At 58.2% G+C, this 20,670-nt stretch overlaps 1 protein-coding gene across 1 annotated transcript in view; it reads left to right on the plus strand.

Moving 5' to 3' along the window:
• Positions 1-4,025: 4,025 nt before the first annotated feature.
• Positions 4,026-20,670, plus strand: part of CASZ1 (castor zinc finger 1) — a 54,516-nt gene continuing 37,871 nt past the window's right edge. Inside the window, 2 exon segments of the mRNA XM_025857149.2 lie at positions 4,026-4,173; positions 4,612-4,650. Of these exon segments, the coding sequence (XP_025712934.2) occupies positions 4,125-4,173; positions 4,612-4,650 (88 nt within the window). The 5' untranslated portion in view covers positions 4,026-4,124.

Here is a 20,670-nt window from a genome sequence, read left to right on the forward strand (position 1 = left end):
TAAAATCTCTGATAGGCTTTAGAAATTGCGGCTAATTGAATTTAATGGGAAGATGATTTTCAATTTTATTTGATTACCGGGACCCCTGGCATCGGTATTTATGGGAAAAAAATGGGAAATGTGCTGTGTGGGCTAAGATGGCATAATTGAATTAGGGATAATCGGATTTCTCCGTCATGAATTTCACTATAATTTTCCTATAATTTTCCATTAGATATCTAGTTTACAAATATTCACAAAGAAATGAAGCTCTTTCGGAATGGAGATTGCTGGCTAACAGGATTACGGGGCCGAGCGTGCGGCTGTGCCAGCCCCTACATGGCCATAATGCGATCCCTGTATCTGCCTTATACTTAGCCTGAGCCTGGCCGCAGCCCCTCGCTCCGCCACCCACTTCCCTGCTCCTCTCTACCCTTTGTACCTTCTCCGTCCCTGTGTGCCCCCTGCCCAGACACCCACCCGTCCCTGGCCCACAGCCTCTTGCGCCCTGGCAGGCCATCCCTGTGCCACCGTGCTTCCTGTCCACACCTTGCTCACTTGACGCTCTCCCCGACACCCTCCCTCTGTCAGCGCAAGCAGTGCACTCACACGCAAACACATGGGACTCCCTCGCAGGTGCGAACATGCTTGTTCACATGCACACACAGTCCTTTGGCCAAGGCTTCTGTGCCCTGGCCCAGTCGCCTCAGAGGGAACCAGTTTATTGGGATCCTGGGGTGGGGTGCAGGAACAAAAGGAGCTTTGTTCAAGTTTATGTGAAAGTTACAAATTCAGAATGAGAGCAGATAAAGCCTGAGATACCTGGTGTGTAAACAGGCTAGTGAGTGAGAAGGCCCCAGGCTCGGGAGGGAGAGAGAATGAGTGGGCACGCTCTGGGGGTGTGAGGGGACCAGGAGCCAACCGTGGAAGCTGGCCTGGGGAGAGCTGATGGTTTTCCCTGGACTCGTGTGAGGGACCCAGTGGCCGGGATTGCTCTGCACGGCTGCACATTTTCTCTTGGGGATGGGATGGGGTGCGTAAGGAGGAACTGGTGTCTCTGGGCCCAAGGCCTCGAGACTGGGAGGAATTGAGGCATTGGGCTTTCCGTGCCCTGAGTCCCAGGCACAAATGTCCTCACTGTGGCCTGGCCTCAGGGTCTAAGAGGTGTCACCACATCAGGGTCCTCAAGGCAAAAATGGGCCATAGCTTCAGAGATGCCAGAGTTCTGGGCCTCTCCCCGTCCTACAAGCACACACCCAAGGAGAAAGAAAGAGAGAGAAATCTGGGGACCCCTCCATTAGGCAGCCTCTGACTCACACCTCATGACCTCGACGCCTCAGCCTTCTTCTCAGACTTTCTTAAATCATAACACGCCAAGATGGCCTCATTCTCTGTGCCTCTCTGGCCTGCCCTCCACTCTTGGGCAAGGCCCCTTAAGCCTTAGTGGCTGCCTGTGGCTGTCGCAGAGGCAGAACAGAGGCTCTTCGACGGCCCACGCTTCCCGCCACCACTGTGCCTGACCGGTCCCTCTGGCAGGCCCTGTCGGCTCTGTGCGCTGCCAGATCTCCAGCCTTTGTCCACCAGAGGCCCCAAAGTCACCGTGCAGCCAGTCCAGTTGGCCTTGTCTAGGTAACTGGAAGGCATGCCCTCCCATGCCCTCACCGCCATCAGCAGGATCCCAGAAGGGTATTCAGAGACAGCCAGCAGGCCGTTTGGGTCACATATGCAGGGGGCTCCCCATACATGCTTTATCATGTAAACCCAGAAGTCACCCTTCCCCTCGTATGTGACTCTTATGTCTTCAGGCTTCCTTCCACACCCCAGCTGCCCAGGTGGGGAAGCAGACACTCAAGATTGGGGTTTGGGATTGACTGCCTGTTGTTACAGCCAAAGGCTGTAAGCCTCGCTTCGGAGGGTCGTAGGGGAGAGCGGCCAGAGACATCTGTATAGTCCAGAGTCCTGGGCATGGAGACGCCCTCTCCGACATCCCACGTGGGGAGCAGAGCTCACGGTCTTCTGTGCCCGATTACCCTGTACCAAGTCTTGTCCTGGCCTCCGGGTGGCACATGGCTCGGTTAAGCTCTGATCCCTTATGCAGGGTTTTAGGGTCAGGGGACCCTCCGCAAAGTGTCTGGGCCTCTCTAGCTATTTCTCCTACGTAGGAACAGGGCAGGCCTGGAGGGCAGAGGGTTGCGTGTGACAACCAGGAAAGGGGGTTGCCAAGAAGGCATCAGGGAGGACAGTCAAATAGGGAAGAGATGCTAACCTCCTCCCTGTGATGCCATTTGGAACTAAAAAAAAAAAAAAAAAAAAAGGACTAAGAAGAAAAATAAGGGGAAAGTGGGAGAACGAGTAGATTGGTTATTCTCTGACTTCTTTGCCCCAAGGTTTCCCTGAGCCTCTCCCTTTGCAAAACAGACATATTGCAGAAATAGGCCAGTGCCATTTTGCTGAATGCTGCCAAAAGACCAGAGAAAACCCGGGGTCTATTCCCCTCCCCTAACTGGAGGCAGTGTGGCTTTCCCTGAAACAGGAGGAGAGGAAGGTGGCAGCACAGGGATACAAGGGACAGAGGAGAGCTAGTGACAGTGAGATCTAGGTACTGTACTGGCAAAGCTGCCTTTCTCCTGCTCACCTGGCTGCCTCCTTCCTTGAGGCCCCCCAAGTCCAACGGGTAACTTGGATCACTAAAATTTAAGGAATTTCAACATATCTGGCCGTAGCAGGGACATCTGGGGACAGAGACCCACCAAAATGCTTTCTCTGGGGGGAAAAGGAGGAGGGCCAAGGAGAGCACGGGAGCCCTGGTCCAGAGATGAGCTGGCAGACAGGAAATGCGGCCACTGCCGGAGGGACAGGTGGGGGGACACTTGTTCCCTGGTTTAAGGGTGCCTCTTCGCTCCATGCCAAGATCCTTAATGCGGCTCGGCACAGGCAAGAAGGCAGGAGGGAAGCCCAAGTGATGGCATGGATCTGTGGTGGGTGCTCGGACTAAAGTCTCCCAGCGGAGTGAGGGAAGGAGGAGGTGCTGGATGCCCCTCTCGGCCCAACCGCGGAGGAGGAGGAGGAGAAAGGCCCCGGGCGGAGAGCAGGGATGTGTAAGGGGCCTGGGTCGGTCTGGGTTAGCCCGGTAGGGAGGGCACCAGGGCCCATTTCAAGGCACAGCCAAGCCCAATTGGTGGAAGCCAGGGGTCCTGGCTCTCCTTGGAACCTGCGGGGGGTGGCGTGCAGAGCTGCGCGAGGCCGACGCACACGACCCGTCCCCCTTCCCGCACCCCCCCTCCAGGCCCACCACCCGGTAGACTTTCCTCTTTGGGACTAAACAACCCCCCCCCCCCCCCCCCCCCCCCCCCCCCGCCATGAGACTCGGGTACGAGGGGAAACACAAGCCCTGGTACCGCCTCACCCGGAGCCCACAGGGCGCGCGAGAGGGACCACGAGGGCGCGCGACCCCGTGGCGCTCACACCTGCGCCCGCCCTCACGGGAAAAGTTTGCGCGGCCGCGCGCGCCGCGAGCCCCGTGCCGGCCGGCACCCGGAGCGAGTCCGCGCGCGGCCGCCGTCGAGTGGCGCCCGCGGGGCCGGGGCCAGGGCGCAGGCGGGAGCGTGCGAGCGCGCGGCCGCCGGCGTCCGGCCAGAGTTGGCGCGGGGACGCGAGCGCCGCCCGCCTCGCCCCTCCCGCCCGGGTCCGCGCCCCGAGTCCCCGCCTCCCTCCTCCCGAAGTCTAAGGTTTGGGGAATCACTGAGCCAATGAGGCGGGCCGCCCGAGCGGGTGTGCTGGAGCTGCGCGCGCGAGCGCGGGCGCGCGGAGGGGAACGGCGGGGGCGCGCGTGCGGGAGCGGCGCGGGAGGCGGGCGAGCGCGCGCCCATTCACTCCAGCACCGCGGCGGGCGGGCGCGCGCGGGCGGGCCGAGCTGTGCTCTTTCACCTGCCGGGGCGGCACGGCTCGGCCCGGAGGAGGCGGCGCCGCGGCCGCCCTGCCAATCACCTCGGCGCCTGGCAGCGCCCCCGGCCGCTCCCGTCCGCCCGCTCCCTCCTGCCAAACTGTTACCCTGAGTGTTACCGTCAGGAGCAATGACATCAGGGCTTTAAAACAACTTGTTATTCGGGGAGTAATCAGTTGCAATTAGGCATTAATTAAGTATTATGAAAGTTGATTATTTAAGTGAATTCGGCTTTCGACTCTCCGACTATGGTGAGTACGGCAGTGGGGCGGGGGAGGGCAGGGGGCGCCGCCGCGGGGCTCGACCCCAGCGCGGGCGGGGGGCGCGGGCGGGGGGCGCGGGCGGGGGCCGGGCGGGGGCGGGGGCCCCCCTCGGCCTCGCGGGCCGCCGGGCCCCCCGACTCGGGCCGCGTCTATAAATAGTTTCTCTTTTAGTTTAATAAACTCGAGAGCCGAAAGGAGCTGCTCCGAGTGTGCAATGCCGGAGCGTGAGAGAGACAGGGGAGGGAGGGAGAAACTTTCGCTCTCCCTCCCGGGCCCCCCTGTCACTGCTCGCCGGGTCCCGGGGACTTGTCCGGCCCTCGCTGGGGGGTGCGGCGAGCCGAGGGGGGCGGGAGGGGGACGGCGGGCACTGCGAGAGACTAAACAGATGTTTTTTCTTTCCCCTTCTGTTTTTGGCGTTCCTCGAAGAGTTTGGGACCAAAGAGAGGAGAATGGATCTTGGTACAGGTACCGGCGGTGGGAACCAGGGGAGGCTCTTTCACTTTTCTTTCGGTTCTTTTACGGAAGTTCGTATTTTTAGCCCAATGAGGTAGCAGCTGAGCAGGGGGTGGGGGCTGGCCTGGAGAGGGTCCAGTGCCCGCTGCGCTTCTCGCCCTGGTTTCTGGATTGCGAGGCTTCTGATGATATTATTGTTATTATTTGTTACTTGCTTAGTGACTGTGACTAATTTGATGCTTGTCATTATGAAAGAACCGAGGGGAGAGGGAGCTGGGGGGCACCCAGAGAGAGGATTTAGGGGGTTTTTGTGGGGGTTTTTGTTCTCCGTGTTTTTGAATGGCTCCGTGTTTGGTGTGTGTGTGTATGTTTCTTTTTCCCCTGCAAAGATCGCTGTATGTCAGGCTGTGGGGTGTGTGTTTTTATTTTTTTAGTGGGGGGTGGTTTAGTTTTTGAAAGCAGCGTCCTGTTGGGAAAGGTGGTTAGTCTGGTTTCGGGGCGACTGTCTCAAGGTAAAGGAATTTAATTTATTTGGGACAAGGCTGTGTCGGATGATCAAGCTGCTTATTATGGCTAATGAGTATTTTTCACCTGAGAATCCGTGGGATGAGGCGGCTGTTATCAGTTCAAAGTCAGGGGCCCAGGACTCTCTCCCATCCCCCTTTTGAGCTTCCCCCAGGGGGTGCACCAGGCAAACTACTAAATTTGGACTCTGGATTTTGGGGGGCCTAGTATGGCGCCTAGGCTAGGGTTCCAGATAGCATGATGCTGGCCTGGGGCAGTTTCTCCTGATATTTTGGTGTTTTTATTGGTTTTAATCTAATTTTTTCAATATTTCGCTTCTCTTCCCACCTTGGGTTCCAACCTGAGCCCAGATTGAGGTTTACCATAAGCTCCTCAGGCTCTCAATTAGCCCTCTCTGTTGAAACCACATTTTGACCAGGACCCCAGATCCTAGCCTGAAAAAGCCACTGTCTTCTTAAATGTTTTTGAAAGAAGTCCATAATAAACAGGCTGATAATTCACTGAGACTGATCTCTGAACCCTTATGTCTCATTTCTGGAAGAATAGGTGGCGGTTAGGATTATTGTTTATAATGGGCCCAAGTTCATAGCATTGCCCCTTGGGGCCCATGAGCTGACATATGACCTTCTGAGGTCAAAGGGGAGTGGGCAGAGAGAGCAGGAAGGAGGCAGCACTGGGGGGCCCAGGGTAGGTGACATGGCAGTCAGCTCTGGGTAGTGGGTGTGTGTTTGTGGGGAGGGAGGTGGCTCAGAGTTTTTGTGACGGTGTCCAGCCAGGTGTGATCTCAGGTAATCTGACGTGGAGGTCCTCGGGACCTCTGTGCCCAGGAAAGATGTGACACCCCCTGCTGGGCAAAGTGATGAAGGTGTGTAAGGCCACTGTTGCCACGCTGCCCCTCCCTGGCCTCCACGCCCACAGAGAAGCAGCCCACCCCCACTCTAATCAGGTGTCTCATCGCCTCCTTCCTCCGGGCCCCACCCCCTTTCTTCAGAAAAAGGGCCCCCACCCAACCCAGCCAAGAGGCAGTCCTTACAGATGGGCCAGGCAGTGTGCACCACCCCCTACCTGGGGCAGATGAGCCTCTGCTTGTGGGCGGGCACAGTGGACCCAGGCATTACTCAGCTGGAAGGCAGGCCCTCCTCGTCTTCCTCCCTCTAACCTGGGTGCCAACTGGAGCTGGCGTCCACCCTCCTGCCTTACCCCACACAGTCCCTCCCAGTCTGCTGTGGGCGAACGACTCCAAAGCCCTTCTGGAGGGTGCCTCTGACTGGAGAGAGAGCCTCCTGGGCCTGTGGGTGGCAGAACCTCTTAGAGCATCTCTCGTGGGCCTTAGGGAGACTTGCTTCTCCCAGCACTCCAGGGATAGGCTCTGGAAACTTTTCCTAGAAGTTGGAAGAGTCACTGAGGTGGACTGGTCCGTCCTCTAGCTGGAGCAGGGCTCTCCCAGCGGGGCTTAGACCTGGACTCTGGCTGGCCACTCAGTGAGGGGAGGTCCGGGTGTCGGAGCTCTGACTGCTTCCTGGAGGAGTCATCTGGCGATACCATCTCAGCCTTTTCTTTGAATTTGGAAGTTTCACTTAATTTCAGAACTTCAGAAGAAAAATAATTTTTTCCCTCTTCACAAAAAAAGGGAAGCAGGTGGGAACTCTGAGATCCCCTTCGGAGCCCATCTCTGGGCTGACTCCGTGCTCATCTTCCCTCAACATCTGGAATGTACTTCTGGATCCAGCCATGGCCGGAGGTCTCGTCACTGGCCGGGGCTCATTGCTGAGACTGTGAGGGGCTCTCTTCTTTGGGGGGACCATGGACAGCTTCCACTGAGAGCTTCTCTAGCAGAGGACAAGGCTGGAGGCTCAGGCCCCAAAGAGGTTGCTGGCGCCAGGGACCCTATAAGCATTGGATCATGGGTTTACATCCTCTCCAGCCTGGGACAGGTCCAGGTCCTGAAGCATTCCGTCCAGAAGCCATTCAGTGGTGGCAGAACCTAGGCTTCTCAGGAGGGGACAGCAGGACCTCAGGGCCGTCCAGGGCCACCCAGGGCCATGTGGACCCCTGTTCCCCTACCATAGTTCAGCCAAGGGCTGGATCAATCTGGACGTCTTTAGCAATAAAAAATGCCGATGTCGTCCTAATTCACCAGGCCCCGAGATGACAGCAAATTTACATTTTTTAATTAAACTAGCAGCCAGTTTTTATGAGAGGGGGTTGGGTTATGCAAATCAAATGGTTGTGTACGGAAGATTAGGAGAGTTTGGGAATAAATTCCACAAATGCTAATAAAAAAAAAAAAAAGGAAAGGGAAAGAGAGGAGGGAGGGAGGAGAGAGAGGAAGAGAGGAGGACATAGTTCCATTAGGCCCTTTTAGAGTGATTTCCCTGGGGGAGGGAGCCGGGCGGGGGAGGGGGGGAGCTTTCAGACACAGGTAAATCCGTCCTGCAGTTGGGAAGCTCCCCAGTGTTAGGCCCCACTAGGCTGATGTCTAGGCCCCAACAAGACTGGAGGCAGGGGCACAAGGGCCGTGAAGCAACAGTGGAGCTTTGAGAGGGACCTTGCCCTTGATTCTCAGGGTCTGCTTGTAACTGCCCTCACTCTCCCCAGGGAGAGTGTGAGAAGAAGAGGAGAGGCTGTCCAGGGCTAGAGCTGTCCATCAGGATCCAAGCTAGGCCCCACCAGGTCAAGGGCCAAAGAGGCAAGAGAGCAAGTTCAAGGGGATGGCCACGGACAGAGAGCCAGAGAGGGGTGGCACTGTCCACTTGGTAGCCATGGTATCAAGGTGAGGTCAGTGGGAGGAATTGGTGTTGCTCACTGAGCCAGACCTGCTTTTTCCCTGGATAAGCTCTGCTGGAACTCTGGGGCCGGGAACCCCTGGCCTTGTGCACAGACACATCCCCACCCCCACCCCCACCCCCACCCCCACCCCGCGCCATTGCTTCTGAGCCCTGGCCTCAGCAGTGGAGGAAGCCTGAAGCAGGTTGTCCTCAATTTTCCTTCCTCAAGCCTTTACTTGGCCAGATACACCCACTCGACCAGTCTAAGCTAGGGCCAGTCCCTGCAGTCAGGTTGGGCACCGGTTTTGCCAGTCTGCTGCAGGGGGTAGGTGCCATCTTGGCAGGAAGGTGCAGTCAGAGCCAAGGACAGAATGGGCTGTCTGGGAAGTAGCGAGCTTCCTGGTACCATTCAAACAGAGGCTGGCTGTGACGTGTGCGGGGACTTGAGCATCAGGTGACCTTTAAGGCCTCTGGCTCTCCAGCTCCCAACTAGATCTTACTGGGGAGCATCAGTGGGGCAGTTCGTGGGGGCGGGGTTGAGGGGACGAGGTGAGAAGCACATCGTTTGGACTTCTCTTCGGAAGAAGGCATTTGCGACCTGTGGCTCCGGACTGCGAAGTGGCCCTCGCACTAGCCCTGGTCCTGGTTGTGAGACATGAGAGCAGAACACCGGCTAAAAGCCCAGGCGTAGCTGTTCTTGCAACAAGAGGCAGAGGCAGCAAAGGCACATCTGGAAGGATCCCTAGAGGGGCCCCACCCCAGGCCCTTTTTTCCTATAGGGAACAGCCAGGAGAACCCATTAACTCTCCTCTCCGAGAAGGGCACTGGGGCCACTTAGCCAGACCTCATGCGGCCTGGCCATCGCTGCCGCCATTCGCCCATCCCCCACGGCCAGGGAATCTGGCTGAGTTGCAGCTTGGGTTTTTATGATGGAAAAATAAAATAAATGGAGACACCTTTGGAGGGCTGAGTCACGAAGCAGCATCTCCTCATTAAAGCTGCTGCCCCTGGCTCAAGTCCCTGGGCTGGGGATTGGGTGGGGCCCGGGAAGATTCTGGGCGCCAGCTCCTCCACCTGGACCCTGCCAGGTTAGTGGTGCGCCTGCCCCTCCATCAGCCTCCTCTGGCTGGCCCGCCATGCTTAGAGGGGTCAGGCCGTTTCTCCCCCCTCCGCCCAACTCACCCGGGGCCCCAAGGCTTGTCCTTTACCACTGCCCTCCCTGAGCTGGTTTTTAAACCTTGACCACCCCGGTGGCTGCCACATCTTCTCCTCCTCATCATCATCTTTGCCGTGGGTTCGGGGGAGGAAGTTGCTCTGTAGTAATTCCAGCCTGTGGGTCCCTGAGGCAAGCAACAGCTGTCCCAGGATGCCTGGGCCAGGGTACAGCAGGAGGAAGAAGGAGCAGGGGAGGAGGAGAAGGCTGGCGGTCCCAGGGGGCAGAGGATGTTCTATGTCCCTTGGACCGATTGTGAAAGGCAGCCACTTGGTGGTCCAGCATTCACCTCTCTGGCTGCCTGACCGCAGCCTGGCTCCTCACACCCCGCGTTCATCAGGACATAGTGTCCCCTGTCCGGGAAGAGACCCCGTGCAGGTGGTGAGGCTGGCGATTCAGAACGTGTTAGGGAGCACCTGCTAGAGCTGCCACGGCCGCGAAACTGCCTGGTCCTTCCCTGCGTTCCGGGACCCACCTGGTGGAGGGAGACAGGCGTGTTCAGCTGCCACGGGGCAGAGGGGCACAGGGTGAGGAGCCCAGGGAGCTCTGTGAAGGAGTGGCCTTTGGACTTGATAAAGGATGGGAAAGTAGCGGCACAGATGGAGATAGGCAGCCAGATGTTCCCTGCACCCCCCAGCACGTTCTGGACTTCACATGGCCTTGCTCCCTAGTCCTCTGCCACCCACCCCCCAACAGAAACTCCTCCTTCCCATCCTGCAACCTCAGCCTTCTGCCCTTTCCCTCCAGGCTGCCCAGGTCCCTACAGCCAGGCCCTCCTGCCTACCTTGCCCCTCCTTAGAGCCTCATGCCCAGTTGGCCCTGGAAAGAGATATGAGATAAGAGGCTGGCTTGGGACCTGCATCTCTGCGGATCTGTTTAGGCCCATGGCAGTGGTGTGTCCAGGTGGCACTCAGGCTTCTGTACCCTGGCCCCCAGAAGGTCAAGGCCAGCAAAGTGCTTTCTTCTGCTACTCCTGCTCCTAATGGCGACCATTAGAGATAGGTCTGTGTTGACATCCCCTCGCAGCACTTGGTACGGGGCTGGTCTCACGCCTTCCCACTGTTAGTGCTGGTGGAATTGATTGATTGATGTGCCTCTTCGCCAAGTGCCTCCCGGCTTCTTAGTGGGGGCAGAAGGAGGCAGTCAGGAAACGTTGGCCGATTCCCTTGGGACCTGGGTTTTAGCTCCTTGAGAGCTTTCTATAGCCTGGTTTACAGGAAAGAGTGGGGCAGGGATTAAAGATGACATGAAGGGGGTCCAAGGATAAAGACAGGCATTGTATGGTTAGATGGGGGCCTGCATTAGCTACTAACTGTGACTCTGGCTTGGGCCTGGGAGGGTATTTGGCACCCGTAGCCTGCTACCGTGTGGGGGGCAAGCGGGCAGTGGCTGATGCATGGTCTGGGACTCTCCTTCCTCCCCTGCCTGTCTCCATCTCCCCCCAGGCAGACCTCACTACAGCATGTCCATCCTCTCTGGTCCTGCTCCCAGTCCCAGGACCCCTCCAACTAGGTAGGCCCAGTGCCAGAAAGAGGGCCCACCCCACATTGCCAATACCTCTGTCCCCTGGCGTGGCATTTGGGCTAGGGCACTGTCTGGCTTTGGGGGAGCGGGGGGGGGGGCGGGATTGGACACATGTTATGTCTCCAAAGACCAGGGATCCCCAGAGGAAACCTTCTCGAGGTGAGCTTTGGCCTGATTTGGCCTTTCCTTGTAAGGCTTTCTCCATGAATTCGGGGGACCCCTGGGAGGGAATGTGCTGCATGGAAACTGGTGAAGAGTAAGAGGGGCTTCACCACGTCACCATCACTAGAAGTACATCTTCTCTTTGGCCAGATCATCACCTCCCTGTAGACCAGGGCCTGCCTCCCTGTCATCCCCTCAGCCGGAGAGCCCAAGGCCACAGCAAGCCAGGTGGGCTGCCTTGGGGAGGGGTTGGCCAGGTGCCCCACTGCCCAGCAGGGGGCGCCCCAGTGTATCTGCCCCAGTTCTAAGGACCGGGATGCTGGTCCCGGGTCTGGTCTGAGCCTTCTGGCCATGGGTGGGGGGAAGGGAGCTTCCCCTCCCCACCCCCAGAGGTTCCTTGGCTGAGTTTGTTTTGCCAGGGTGACCTGTTTAATCATCTCATTTTCTGGTGGCCGTTTATTCCTCGTTTCCACGGTTACGGCCCCATTAAGGGGAGAAGCAATAAGGCAGCGAGTCAAACAGGTAATAAAAACATTAAGGCCCATGTGCACTGAGGGAGGGCGGGTGGGTGGGAAGGGGGCTCAGTGAGGTGAGGCGGCCGGGGGAGAAGCAGAGGTAAGGGGCCACCAGGAGGGCTCCTGGCCGGCAGAAGCAGAGGACCGCTCCCCATGCCCCGGCTTCTGAGCTGCACCCTTTGGGGGCCGAGACCCAGGGCTAGCTCAGGACCATCCCCAGCCCTCGGTGCCCTGGCAACAGGCTGTATGTTGGGAAGTAGCACAGGAAGGAGAACCGTGAGAGTGACAAAAGCCTCCCCCAGGACTCCTCCCTGCTGGCTGTGCAGTCTGGTTGCAGGCCTCACCTCACCCTCGCTTGGTGGGGGTGGGGGATGATTTCTGACATTGTTTTGAGCTCTAGAACTTTTTTTCTGCCAACTTTATCAGAAAGCATATTTGTGGTGAGTGCTGCTAACAGGGCCAGTCTGGTGAGTAAATATTCCTGGTGTGGACAGCCCCGCGACCTTGAGAAGGAAGAGCGTAGCAGGGGGGCCAAGGGCATGTAGGAGAAAGGAGACCCAGTGGCCCCAGTGCTGTTGGGGGGCCCCCTAGGATGGAGTGAGGGGGCCAAAATGTTTGGGTTTGGCCTTCACAGTCTCTTCCCAGCAGTGTGGTCTGTCTCAAGCTCAAGTGACACTTGGCTCGGGCTGGGGTGTGTGACTTTCCTGCTGGGGGACTGGGCCGGGAGCCCTTGGTGTTGCTCCCACAAAGGACTTTCTGGCAGATTCTCCTCTGGGCTCCATAGAGACGCGGCCCTCCCTTCCTTTTGGAGGTGGAAGCTAAAAGGAAAGTCAGCCTCTTGCCAAGCCCGTCTGAGCCCAGAGGCACGTGCCTCCTACCCTAGGGGCCTCCTGAGTGGCCCCAGCCCCTCTGGGTGGCCCTCGAGATTGACAAGTGAGCCACTGGTCAGTGGGGTTGACCAGGAGGGGAGAGGGCCCTCAGCCAGGAAAAGTGGGGCTCCGACCGGAGGGGCAGTGCCTATGCGTGCTTGAGCCCACCGCTGCTGCCCTGAAACCTCAGGTCAGTGGCTCAGAGAGAAGAGCAGAGGTTCCCGTGCGGGGTGCCTCTGAGTGAGGAGTGCCTACTTTCCTTTTCTCCCCAGTGTTCTGATCCTTTGCAAACTCACTGAGGTCTGTGTCTCCAATTATTAAATTCAAAGTTGATTTCTGACTCGAGAGGGAGAAAGAGAGGAAGGTCTGGGAAATGGGGGAAACCCTCTGGCTGGGAAGTGTGTCTTGGGAGCGGACCTAGATGAGTTAATATTCCGATCAAACAATTAAAAATAGAAAATGCGCCCGCGGCCCCAGCTGCTGAGGCTTTTCGGCATCTGCCACCAGGAGGTTCACCAGGCAAGTGGTGCTGGAAAGGCGTTTTTCCACAAACAGAGAATATCAGAGACTACTGTGCACCCCCCCACCCCCACCTCCCTCCCAGGACCCAGGACAGGTGTCTAGGGGCTCCCAGCTCTCCCTGAGCTCCCCTCATGGGCCTGGAGCCAGGGTCTGTGCAGCTTCAGGGCGGCCCTTCTCCCCTGCAGGGCCCAGCCATGGCGGTGAGGTCATCGCCAGATGCCTTGCTAATTGCTTTAAGAATCTAACTTAAAATAAGATGAAAACTTATATTCCTGGGTGAGGAATAATTTCCCATCGAATAGTAAATTAATGGAAGGGTTATACCAGGGGGCCTGGCTGGGAGGCCGTGCTCATCTGATAAATCCAAGTGGCTTGGGCAAAACAGGTCTAGACCGGGGGCTCCCCTAAACCTCAGGCCAGGCCCCGTCCTCTAGCTCTTCTTGGGCTCCACCATGGCCGGCTGAGCTGAGAGGACATGTCCCATATGTGCTCAAGGTTCCTGTCAATGCTGGGGACCACTTTTCAAAGCCCCCAGGTGGGAGAGGCTCAAGTCTGACGTCCCTCAGGCATGAGAAGGCCCTGCGTGGTCAGTTCACCTGGGAGCACTTGCCAGCTCCCAGCATGGTGACCAGCCACGCTGGTTTGCCCAGGACCTGAAAGACCCACGTTCCGTGAACACCTCAGTTGTGGAGGCAGGTGGACGGGCTGATTGACAGTGCCCCTCCCTTGGGGTCCCGGGGAGCCCGAGCACCTCGTGGACTAGAATACTCTCTGTCCAGGATGGGTGATTTACAACTGGTTCCACCTAAAATGCCCATCTCTGTGGGCTGCTGCCTTCGGTGAAGCGCGTGTGAACTCAAGCGGGTATGACACACGTGTTCCCAGGCGGGACGAGCCACTGCTGGACGTAGGAAGGGACTTGCCCCTGTGCACCCACCTCCACGCCCCTCCCCTTTCTGCTGAGCCCTTCCCCCATGGCAAGGATGGGCACACGGGGCAGATTTGTGACAACAGAGCGCCAATGAGTTTACCTAGTACCTACCTGCCTTCCGAGAGATTCAGAGCACGCCAAGTTTAATATCCCAGTTCCTCGGAAGAAAGACAGTTGTCCTATTTCGCAGGTGGAGAAACAGGGGGTCTGGAGACACAGACGGGTCAGGGAGGGGAGCTGCCTTCCACGGGGAAGAGGGACTTGCTGGAGGACCCCTCCACTGGCAGCCCAGTCCTGGATATTTCCCGTGCTGCTGGGCCCACTGCCCCAAACCTCTCTGGGTGCCCCCTAGATCCCACCTGTAACATGTAGGCACATCCCGGGCCTCCCCTGCAAAATAAAATGCTCTTGTTCATGCGGTTGCATTTTGAGCTTTTTGGAGGTAGCCTTCCCTTGAGGCGCTTGTAAGTACCTATCTCCTGAGAAAGGGGTATCCCCTTCTGTTCACAGGGAAGGGTTGAAGGGGAGTTGGAAAACATTCTGACTTGTCTGTTTGGTGAAATGGAAATGAGTGGACTGGACCCAGGGCCCTTCAGGAGGAGAGTCTTAATGAACGGGCATTCTCCTAGGAGACAGGACAGCAGATGCATGTTTGTTGCATGTGTTTCTGTGTAAGCATAGACTTCGCTAGAGGGGATGATCAGGACGTTTCCGGAACCTGGTTCACCGGGAGACCCTTGCAGCTCGGCTAAGGGGTGCATATCACCACTGGCCTTCATGGCTTCTAGAAGTAATGGGGCCTCCTTGGGAACCGTAGAGGATAAACTTGCTGCTGGTCCCTGCGTGGGGTTTGAGCCCAGGGGCTGTACTGAGTATGGCAGGTGTAATCCTCCCCCATGTCGACCACGCTGCTTTCAGAGGGAGGGAGGGAGCAGTTGGGTGTTCTCGGGCAGACTGTGGCTGCTTGAGCTTGAGCGGCCTCTTCCACCCTCCTACCGCACACCTACCAGCCCCCCACCCCCACCCCAGAGGAAGGAATTATGGGGCAGTAGGACTGAGAATTCCTAGTCTAAACAACTCAGGAAACCATGCTTCAGGAGTGAGCCAAGCCGGAACCGCAGATGGCGCGAGCCTGGGTTGTAACTACAAGGACAGTGGCTGTGAATGTTCCATGTTCTATGGCAGTTGCTGTTCAAGCAGACTGATTGGTGAACTCCAGCCTGCTGGGATCTGAGCAGGCTCTCCTCTGTTCATCTTCTCTCACCCCCAGGGTGGGGGAGCGAGGCTGGGTTAGACAGAGGGGACAGCCTGCCAGCCAGCCCTAGAAAGGCAGGTGGAAGGAGGAGGAGACAAATAGGCAGCCTGGGAGCACCCGGGCTCTGGCCAGAGGGTGCAGCCTCTTGCTCGGTCCACATGGGCCCTTTTCCCAGGCCTGCCTGACAGGAAGTGTCACTTTGGGGGTTCCTGGGAGGCCTTCAGATAGGTGGTGAATGGAGCTCCTCCCTGGAGACTCCGGGGCAGGGCCAAGAGCCCAGAGAAGGAGCTGGGGATATTTTCTGTTTCCAGGTCCCTTGGGGGCCCAGGGGCGGATTGAGACAGGCTCCTTGCAGGGAAGGTGTTAACAAACAGCAGGTGATTAAACATGACAAGCGGTGACATTTCTGTGCAGGGTTCTTGGTCCCGGCAATGCCAGGAATGAAGCTATAAACCCTGACATTTTGTGTTATGCACTGAGAGGTTTTTAATAGACCTCTCTCCCTCTTCCCCAGTCAACTTCTCCTTCCCTCTTCTCCCCTCCGCCAAACCCTCCACCCCCCTTGTAGCCACTGCCCCCACAGAAGCCTCCTGCCTCCCCATTCAGCCTGGCCTCGGGGAGCCTCCAATTCCTGTGTCTCTGCAGGCCTCCGGCCACTCCCTCCCTCAGCCTCCAGCTCTCCTCCACGGCAGGGGCCAGCTCTCCCAGCTCTCCCAGCTCTCCCAGCTCTCCCACTGCCCCCCACAGCCCCTCCCTCCGCTTTGATCTCTCCCCACAGCCTGCACTCCCTTCTCCTTTTTTTGGGTCCTGATCTCACAGCCTCACCCTCTGCTGTGGCTGTGCCAGTTGTTTGCAATGGCAGGTGGCTGTCCCTGTGCCCTCTTTGTGTTAATAACATTTTCAGACAGACTTGAGAGGGGCTGTAGGGAGGTGGTGGGGCTGGGGCTGGGATTTTCCCCCATCTTTTTTCAATTTCCTTTTCTCCTTTTTTGGGACAGAGACGGGAGGTGGAGGGAGAGCAGTGCGAACAGTTGCTGGATTGATTCCGAAGGGGCCTGGCTGGTAACAGTTGTTCGTCTCCCAGAGAAATGTTGGAACAACTGGGGCCTCTTTTGTTCTCGGGGCAGAGCCCTGTGAAGGGCATTTGGAGGTGAGCCTGAGGCACAAGAGGGTCAGAGACCCAGGAGCTTCAAGCCTCAGTCCCACCCAAGGGAGGAAGGGTTCCTAGAGCTCCGCGGGGCCTGCTTGGTACAGAAGCCAGGCCACACCCCCCATCCGCGCTCTTCCCCTGATGAACTTGAGAAGCACTTAGTTTTCTGTATTCATTCAGTAAATATTTATTTGGGTCAGGCGCTCTGCTACAACAGTAGTCCCGTCCTACGGACCTTGCAGTCTAGGGAGATAGAAGGGTCATTAAACAAGTTACTACAGAAGCGCTGCCACACAGAGCAGGGCGTCAGGAGAGGACGACGACGGGACCTTCCAGAGTGTGGTGATCTCGGAAGGGCTTCCAGGAGGAAATGAAATTTCACCTGGGACGTCTGCAAGATGCGTGGGGGTCCGGGTGGGATTAGCCTGGCCCTGAACTGAAGGGGGGGGGGGATGCTCCCTGTTCCCCAGGGGCTGGCTGGCAGGCCAGGGGTGAGTGGTGAGCTGTGCCAGCCCACTAGGGCCGTGCCCCTTCGCGCCCTGGCTAACAGGCCCGGGACTTGCTCTTCCAGCCGCCCTCCTACCAAGTTGACGCATCTGTGCCAAGCATGGTGCTTGGAGGCAGAGCAGGAACGTGGCTCAGCCCTGTCCCTGTGGGAGGGAGAATAGCCAGGAAGTCAGCAGGTGCCACTGAGGGGTGGGCTGCTCCCACTGTTCCTCCCGCGAGGCCCCTCCGCTGATGACTCACTGAAGAGGGGGCGAGGGAGAGCATGCAGACCCGCGGGGAGGGTAGAGCTGCAGCAGGAGCCCGGGGGAGCCCAGCTGGGACGGTGGCACGTCTCTATGTCCCCTCTTTACCTCCTGCACCTGCTGGCCTCCAGGAGGCCCTCCTCAAACTCAGCTGGCCTCCCTCCTGTGCCTTCCGTGGTGTGTGGAATGCTCCGGTGCTGGTGTGTCTTCCCCAGTAGACTCTGAGCCCTCTGACACCTGAAACCGCGCTCCCCGAGTCCCTAGGGCCAGCAGGACCCTGCGAAGTATCTGCCTATAGGTACTTGGGATGTATTTGAGAAACTCGCCTGGGCCCCAGAAGACGAGGACATGCACTGACCCTTAGAAGTGAGGAGCCCGTAGACAGACCAGGGGGCCCCTGGCATTGGGGAAGCCAGGCTCTGGGGGTCCAGGTTCAGTTTCCCCACCCAACCCAAGCTGGCCTCACACCCCGGTCATTCAGCCGTAGCAATGGGGCAGCAGTAAGGCCTGCTGCCTAGAAGGGCCTCAAGGAGACTTCTGAAGGCTTCCTTCCCCACCGTCCTCTGCCTTTGCCCAGAGGTCAGACCCAGGACATCCTGCCTCCACACCTGTTCCCTGAGGAGGACCAGGTTAGCTTCCGGTCCCCGTTAAAGGGTCTAGGGCAGATTTCAGTCGTAATACCCCTTCCCCACCCCATCCCGATCCGGCCTTTCTGCCAGATTTGGCCTGGGTCCCCTAATGCTACCCTTTGTCATCCACTTCTCAGAGTCCAGCCAAGACCCAGGAAGGCCCCAGAGGCTCAGCCTTCCTGAGCCCTTGGCAGCCGAGAGGGATGAGGCGTGCAGAAATGGGAGGGGAGGGGAGCCCCAGAGCCAGGACTTGGCCCCCTGCCTCTGTAGATCCGGAGCCAGGTTTTCCTGTAATCCCTACATCCTGTTGCAGATCCTTAATCAGCTGGAGCCCAGGTTGGGCCCGACCCTGTAGTGACACTCGGGGCTGTAGGATGGAAAACCTGAAGTGGAGCTTCCGGAGTTGGGGTTGGGGGCTGCGAGGAGGAGGCAGGTGGAGGGGAGGAGAAGAGAGCCCATGCAGGCACAGGATGTGGACAGAGCCCAGAGCAGCCACCCACCCAACCCAGGCTGGGGGTGGAGGAGCAGCTGTTGCAGGCTGGGAACCAGGGATGTGAGAGGACGAGGAGGGGCCCACGTGGGGGCCCCAGGAGAACACCAGAGTCTGTGGGGGCTGCCCATGTTGCCTGTTAGCACCATTGAGACAGCTGACCCTGGAGTCGCTCAGATAGTGAGCAAAGACTCCAGCCGGGAAACAGCAGAGAGGGGGGACCCTGGGTGCTGTGGGTTCCAGGGGTCTACACCAACCTGGGCCCAAGTGCAAGGCAGGAAGGGCTCCTGCCCCGCTGGGAGCTCTGCTTCCCGAGGAGGGCTGAGGCAGGGGACCTGCAACTGTTGTGCTGGGGACTTGGGCAGCCAGGGGACCAGGCTCCTCGGGGGGAGCAGCAGGGGCCCCTGAGCAGGAAAGCGGGTTCCCAGGATTGGCCATTCCCTTCAGCCAGGAGCAGCGGGCCCTGGTTGTCCAGTCCGGCTCCACAGTCCCTGCATGAGTCAGGGGAAGGGTTGGGGACCGGGGGGAGGGAGGGACGGTGTACCCCTCCTGGACCTCAACTCCGTGTCTCCCAGGAGCAGTGGTGGAGCAGGATAGGGGGCAATGCCCAGGCCAGAGACAGCCACGGAGCGCAGGCCAGGAGTGGGCTGGCTGGCAGTGGTCGGGCAGACGGGCGTCTGTCCTGCCAGGGGCCCAGGCTGGCTATGCAGACAGCCTCTTTTCTATATGGAAATGAAGAATTTAGGCTAATGGAGCTCAACCATCTCTAATTTTGCGATGGCAGGAGGATTTTGATTGAAAGTAATTAAGCAAGCTAGCTGTAAAATTAATTAAAGCAAAAGGGGGGGATTTTTTATTGGATTGGATAGCGATATAGCGTCTGTCAGGCGGGGGACGGATGGGGGTGACCTGAATCCTCTGCCCTCCCCCCTCCCACTCGGGACGTTTATGTCACTTTAATCTCCTTACAGCGGCTGCTGTGCATTTGTTTGAAATAATCAAGGAAATATGGTCAGAAATTGTCAGCTTTCAGATCTAATTTACCTGACGGCCCCTGCGCGAGCCGGCGCGGCCCAGGGAGTGAGCGTGCGTGAGCGGGCGGGGGAGCCTGAGTGGGCACAGAGGACACCAGGCTCTCCAGCCCCCTCCCCAGCCCCAGGCCCCCTCCCAGGGCAAAGGGAGGGGCTCCCCAGGCCTGTGGGCACCTCCCTGGACAGGCCCCCGCCCCACCCACCTGCTGCCTCCCCCTTGTGCTGTAACCAGCTTTGGGTTTAGGGCCACAGGATCAGGGAGGTGACGGTAATTCCTTACTCCAGATGGCTGACAACTGCTAAACCCCTCCACCAGGGCCACAGTTTTAAAAATACTCTTAACTTAGTCCCCTCGTGTCGTTGGCAGCCTTAGCAAGGGGATTGTGGAGATGGGCTGTAGGGAGGATGGGATGGCAGCATCCACCATCACAACCCTCTGCCACCTGCTGCCATCCCCACCTTCTTTCCCGGGGCTGCCTCTCTCCCAGGCCCTTCCTCTAAATCCCAGAATGGTGTTTGCCCTGTTTTCCCCTTCACAGCACAACTCACAAGTTCTGGGGGTCTCAGTCTCTGCAAGAGGAAGGTCCCCTCCCTCGAACACACATGCTCCCACCCTGCACCCAGGCAGGCTCTCCCTCATATGGCCACCCACCCCCATGTCCTGCCTCTTTTCCAGTGGGTAAGCCAGGCCACAGACTCTCCTTGTGCTTCCCCTGGGTGCTGGGAGCCTGAATCTCAGGCCCTGCGCCCTGAAAGTGTTGGCTTGGAGCCATTTGGGGTCCTTGCCCAGGTGGGCCAGTGTGGGGCTGAAGCTTTTCTAGCAGGGAACCCTTGTGGGTTTTGGGGCCAGTGGGCCCTGGAGCAGTCTACAAGGGCTGCAGAAAGATCCCCTTTAAAGCACAAATGTGTAGCAATTTGATCTGCTGGTCATGAGAGGGCCCAGGTGGGGAGTTGAGGCTCCGGATTTGTCTGGTCCTGACGAGTTAGTGACACAGGCTTCTGAGGAGTCTCTCAACCTCCTGGGCCTCAGTTCCCTTGCAGTTCTAAAGTTCTATGCAAATCTAGGACAACCTGTGCTCTGATCGCTGCCACCCTTGGGAGCTCCTTGTCCAGCCAGAGCTCCTTGCCATGCCCCTGGGACAGGGGAGAAGGTGGAGGGTTCTAGAAACCGAGCAGATTAGGATGTGCAGCCTGCTCCCAGTTTGCCCACATTACAGCACACCTGTTAGAAGCCCTCTGTCCCCACCTGCCCTCCTTCCATCAGTCCTTATCCTAACCCTGAGTGTGTCTCCCTGCTCTCACCCCAGCTTTGGTGCTGGGTGACTCGGGGGGAGGGGGAGCCTCCTCTAGCAGCAAGGGAGGCTGAGCCCCTGACTTCCTTCCAGGCTGGCTCTTAAGCAGAGCAGCTGGGGGATTGGGAAGCATTGCCTTCCCCCTTCTTGAGCTCTCTCTGCCTGACCCTCCACTCTTCGCACCATGAATCACTCATCTTGGGGCAGGGGGTGGAGCCCCAAAGCGCTCTGCCCAGGAAAGAGTGGGAGGAGAGCCCTTGTCCTACTGGCTCTTCTCCACATCTTCAGGGCAAAGTTCTTTGTGCCTAGAGCCCAGGCGGCACTGTGGTCATTTGGGCCCAGCACTCCCCTGGCTGTGCCTGCAGGAACTTGGTGAGAGGCAGGGGCATGGCCAGGCACCATGAGGG

Source organism: Callorhinus ursinus, unplaced genomic scaffold, assembly GCF_003265705.2.
Source record: "Callorhinus ursinus isolate GAN/ISIS: 27379988/994484 unplaced genomic scaffold, GSC_fseal_2.0 scaffold18, whole genome shotgun sequence".
Classification (NCBI taxonomy): Eukaryota; Metazoa; Chordata; class Mammalia; order Carnivora; family Otariidae; genus Callorhinus; species Callorhinus ursinus.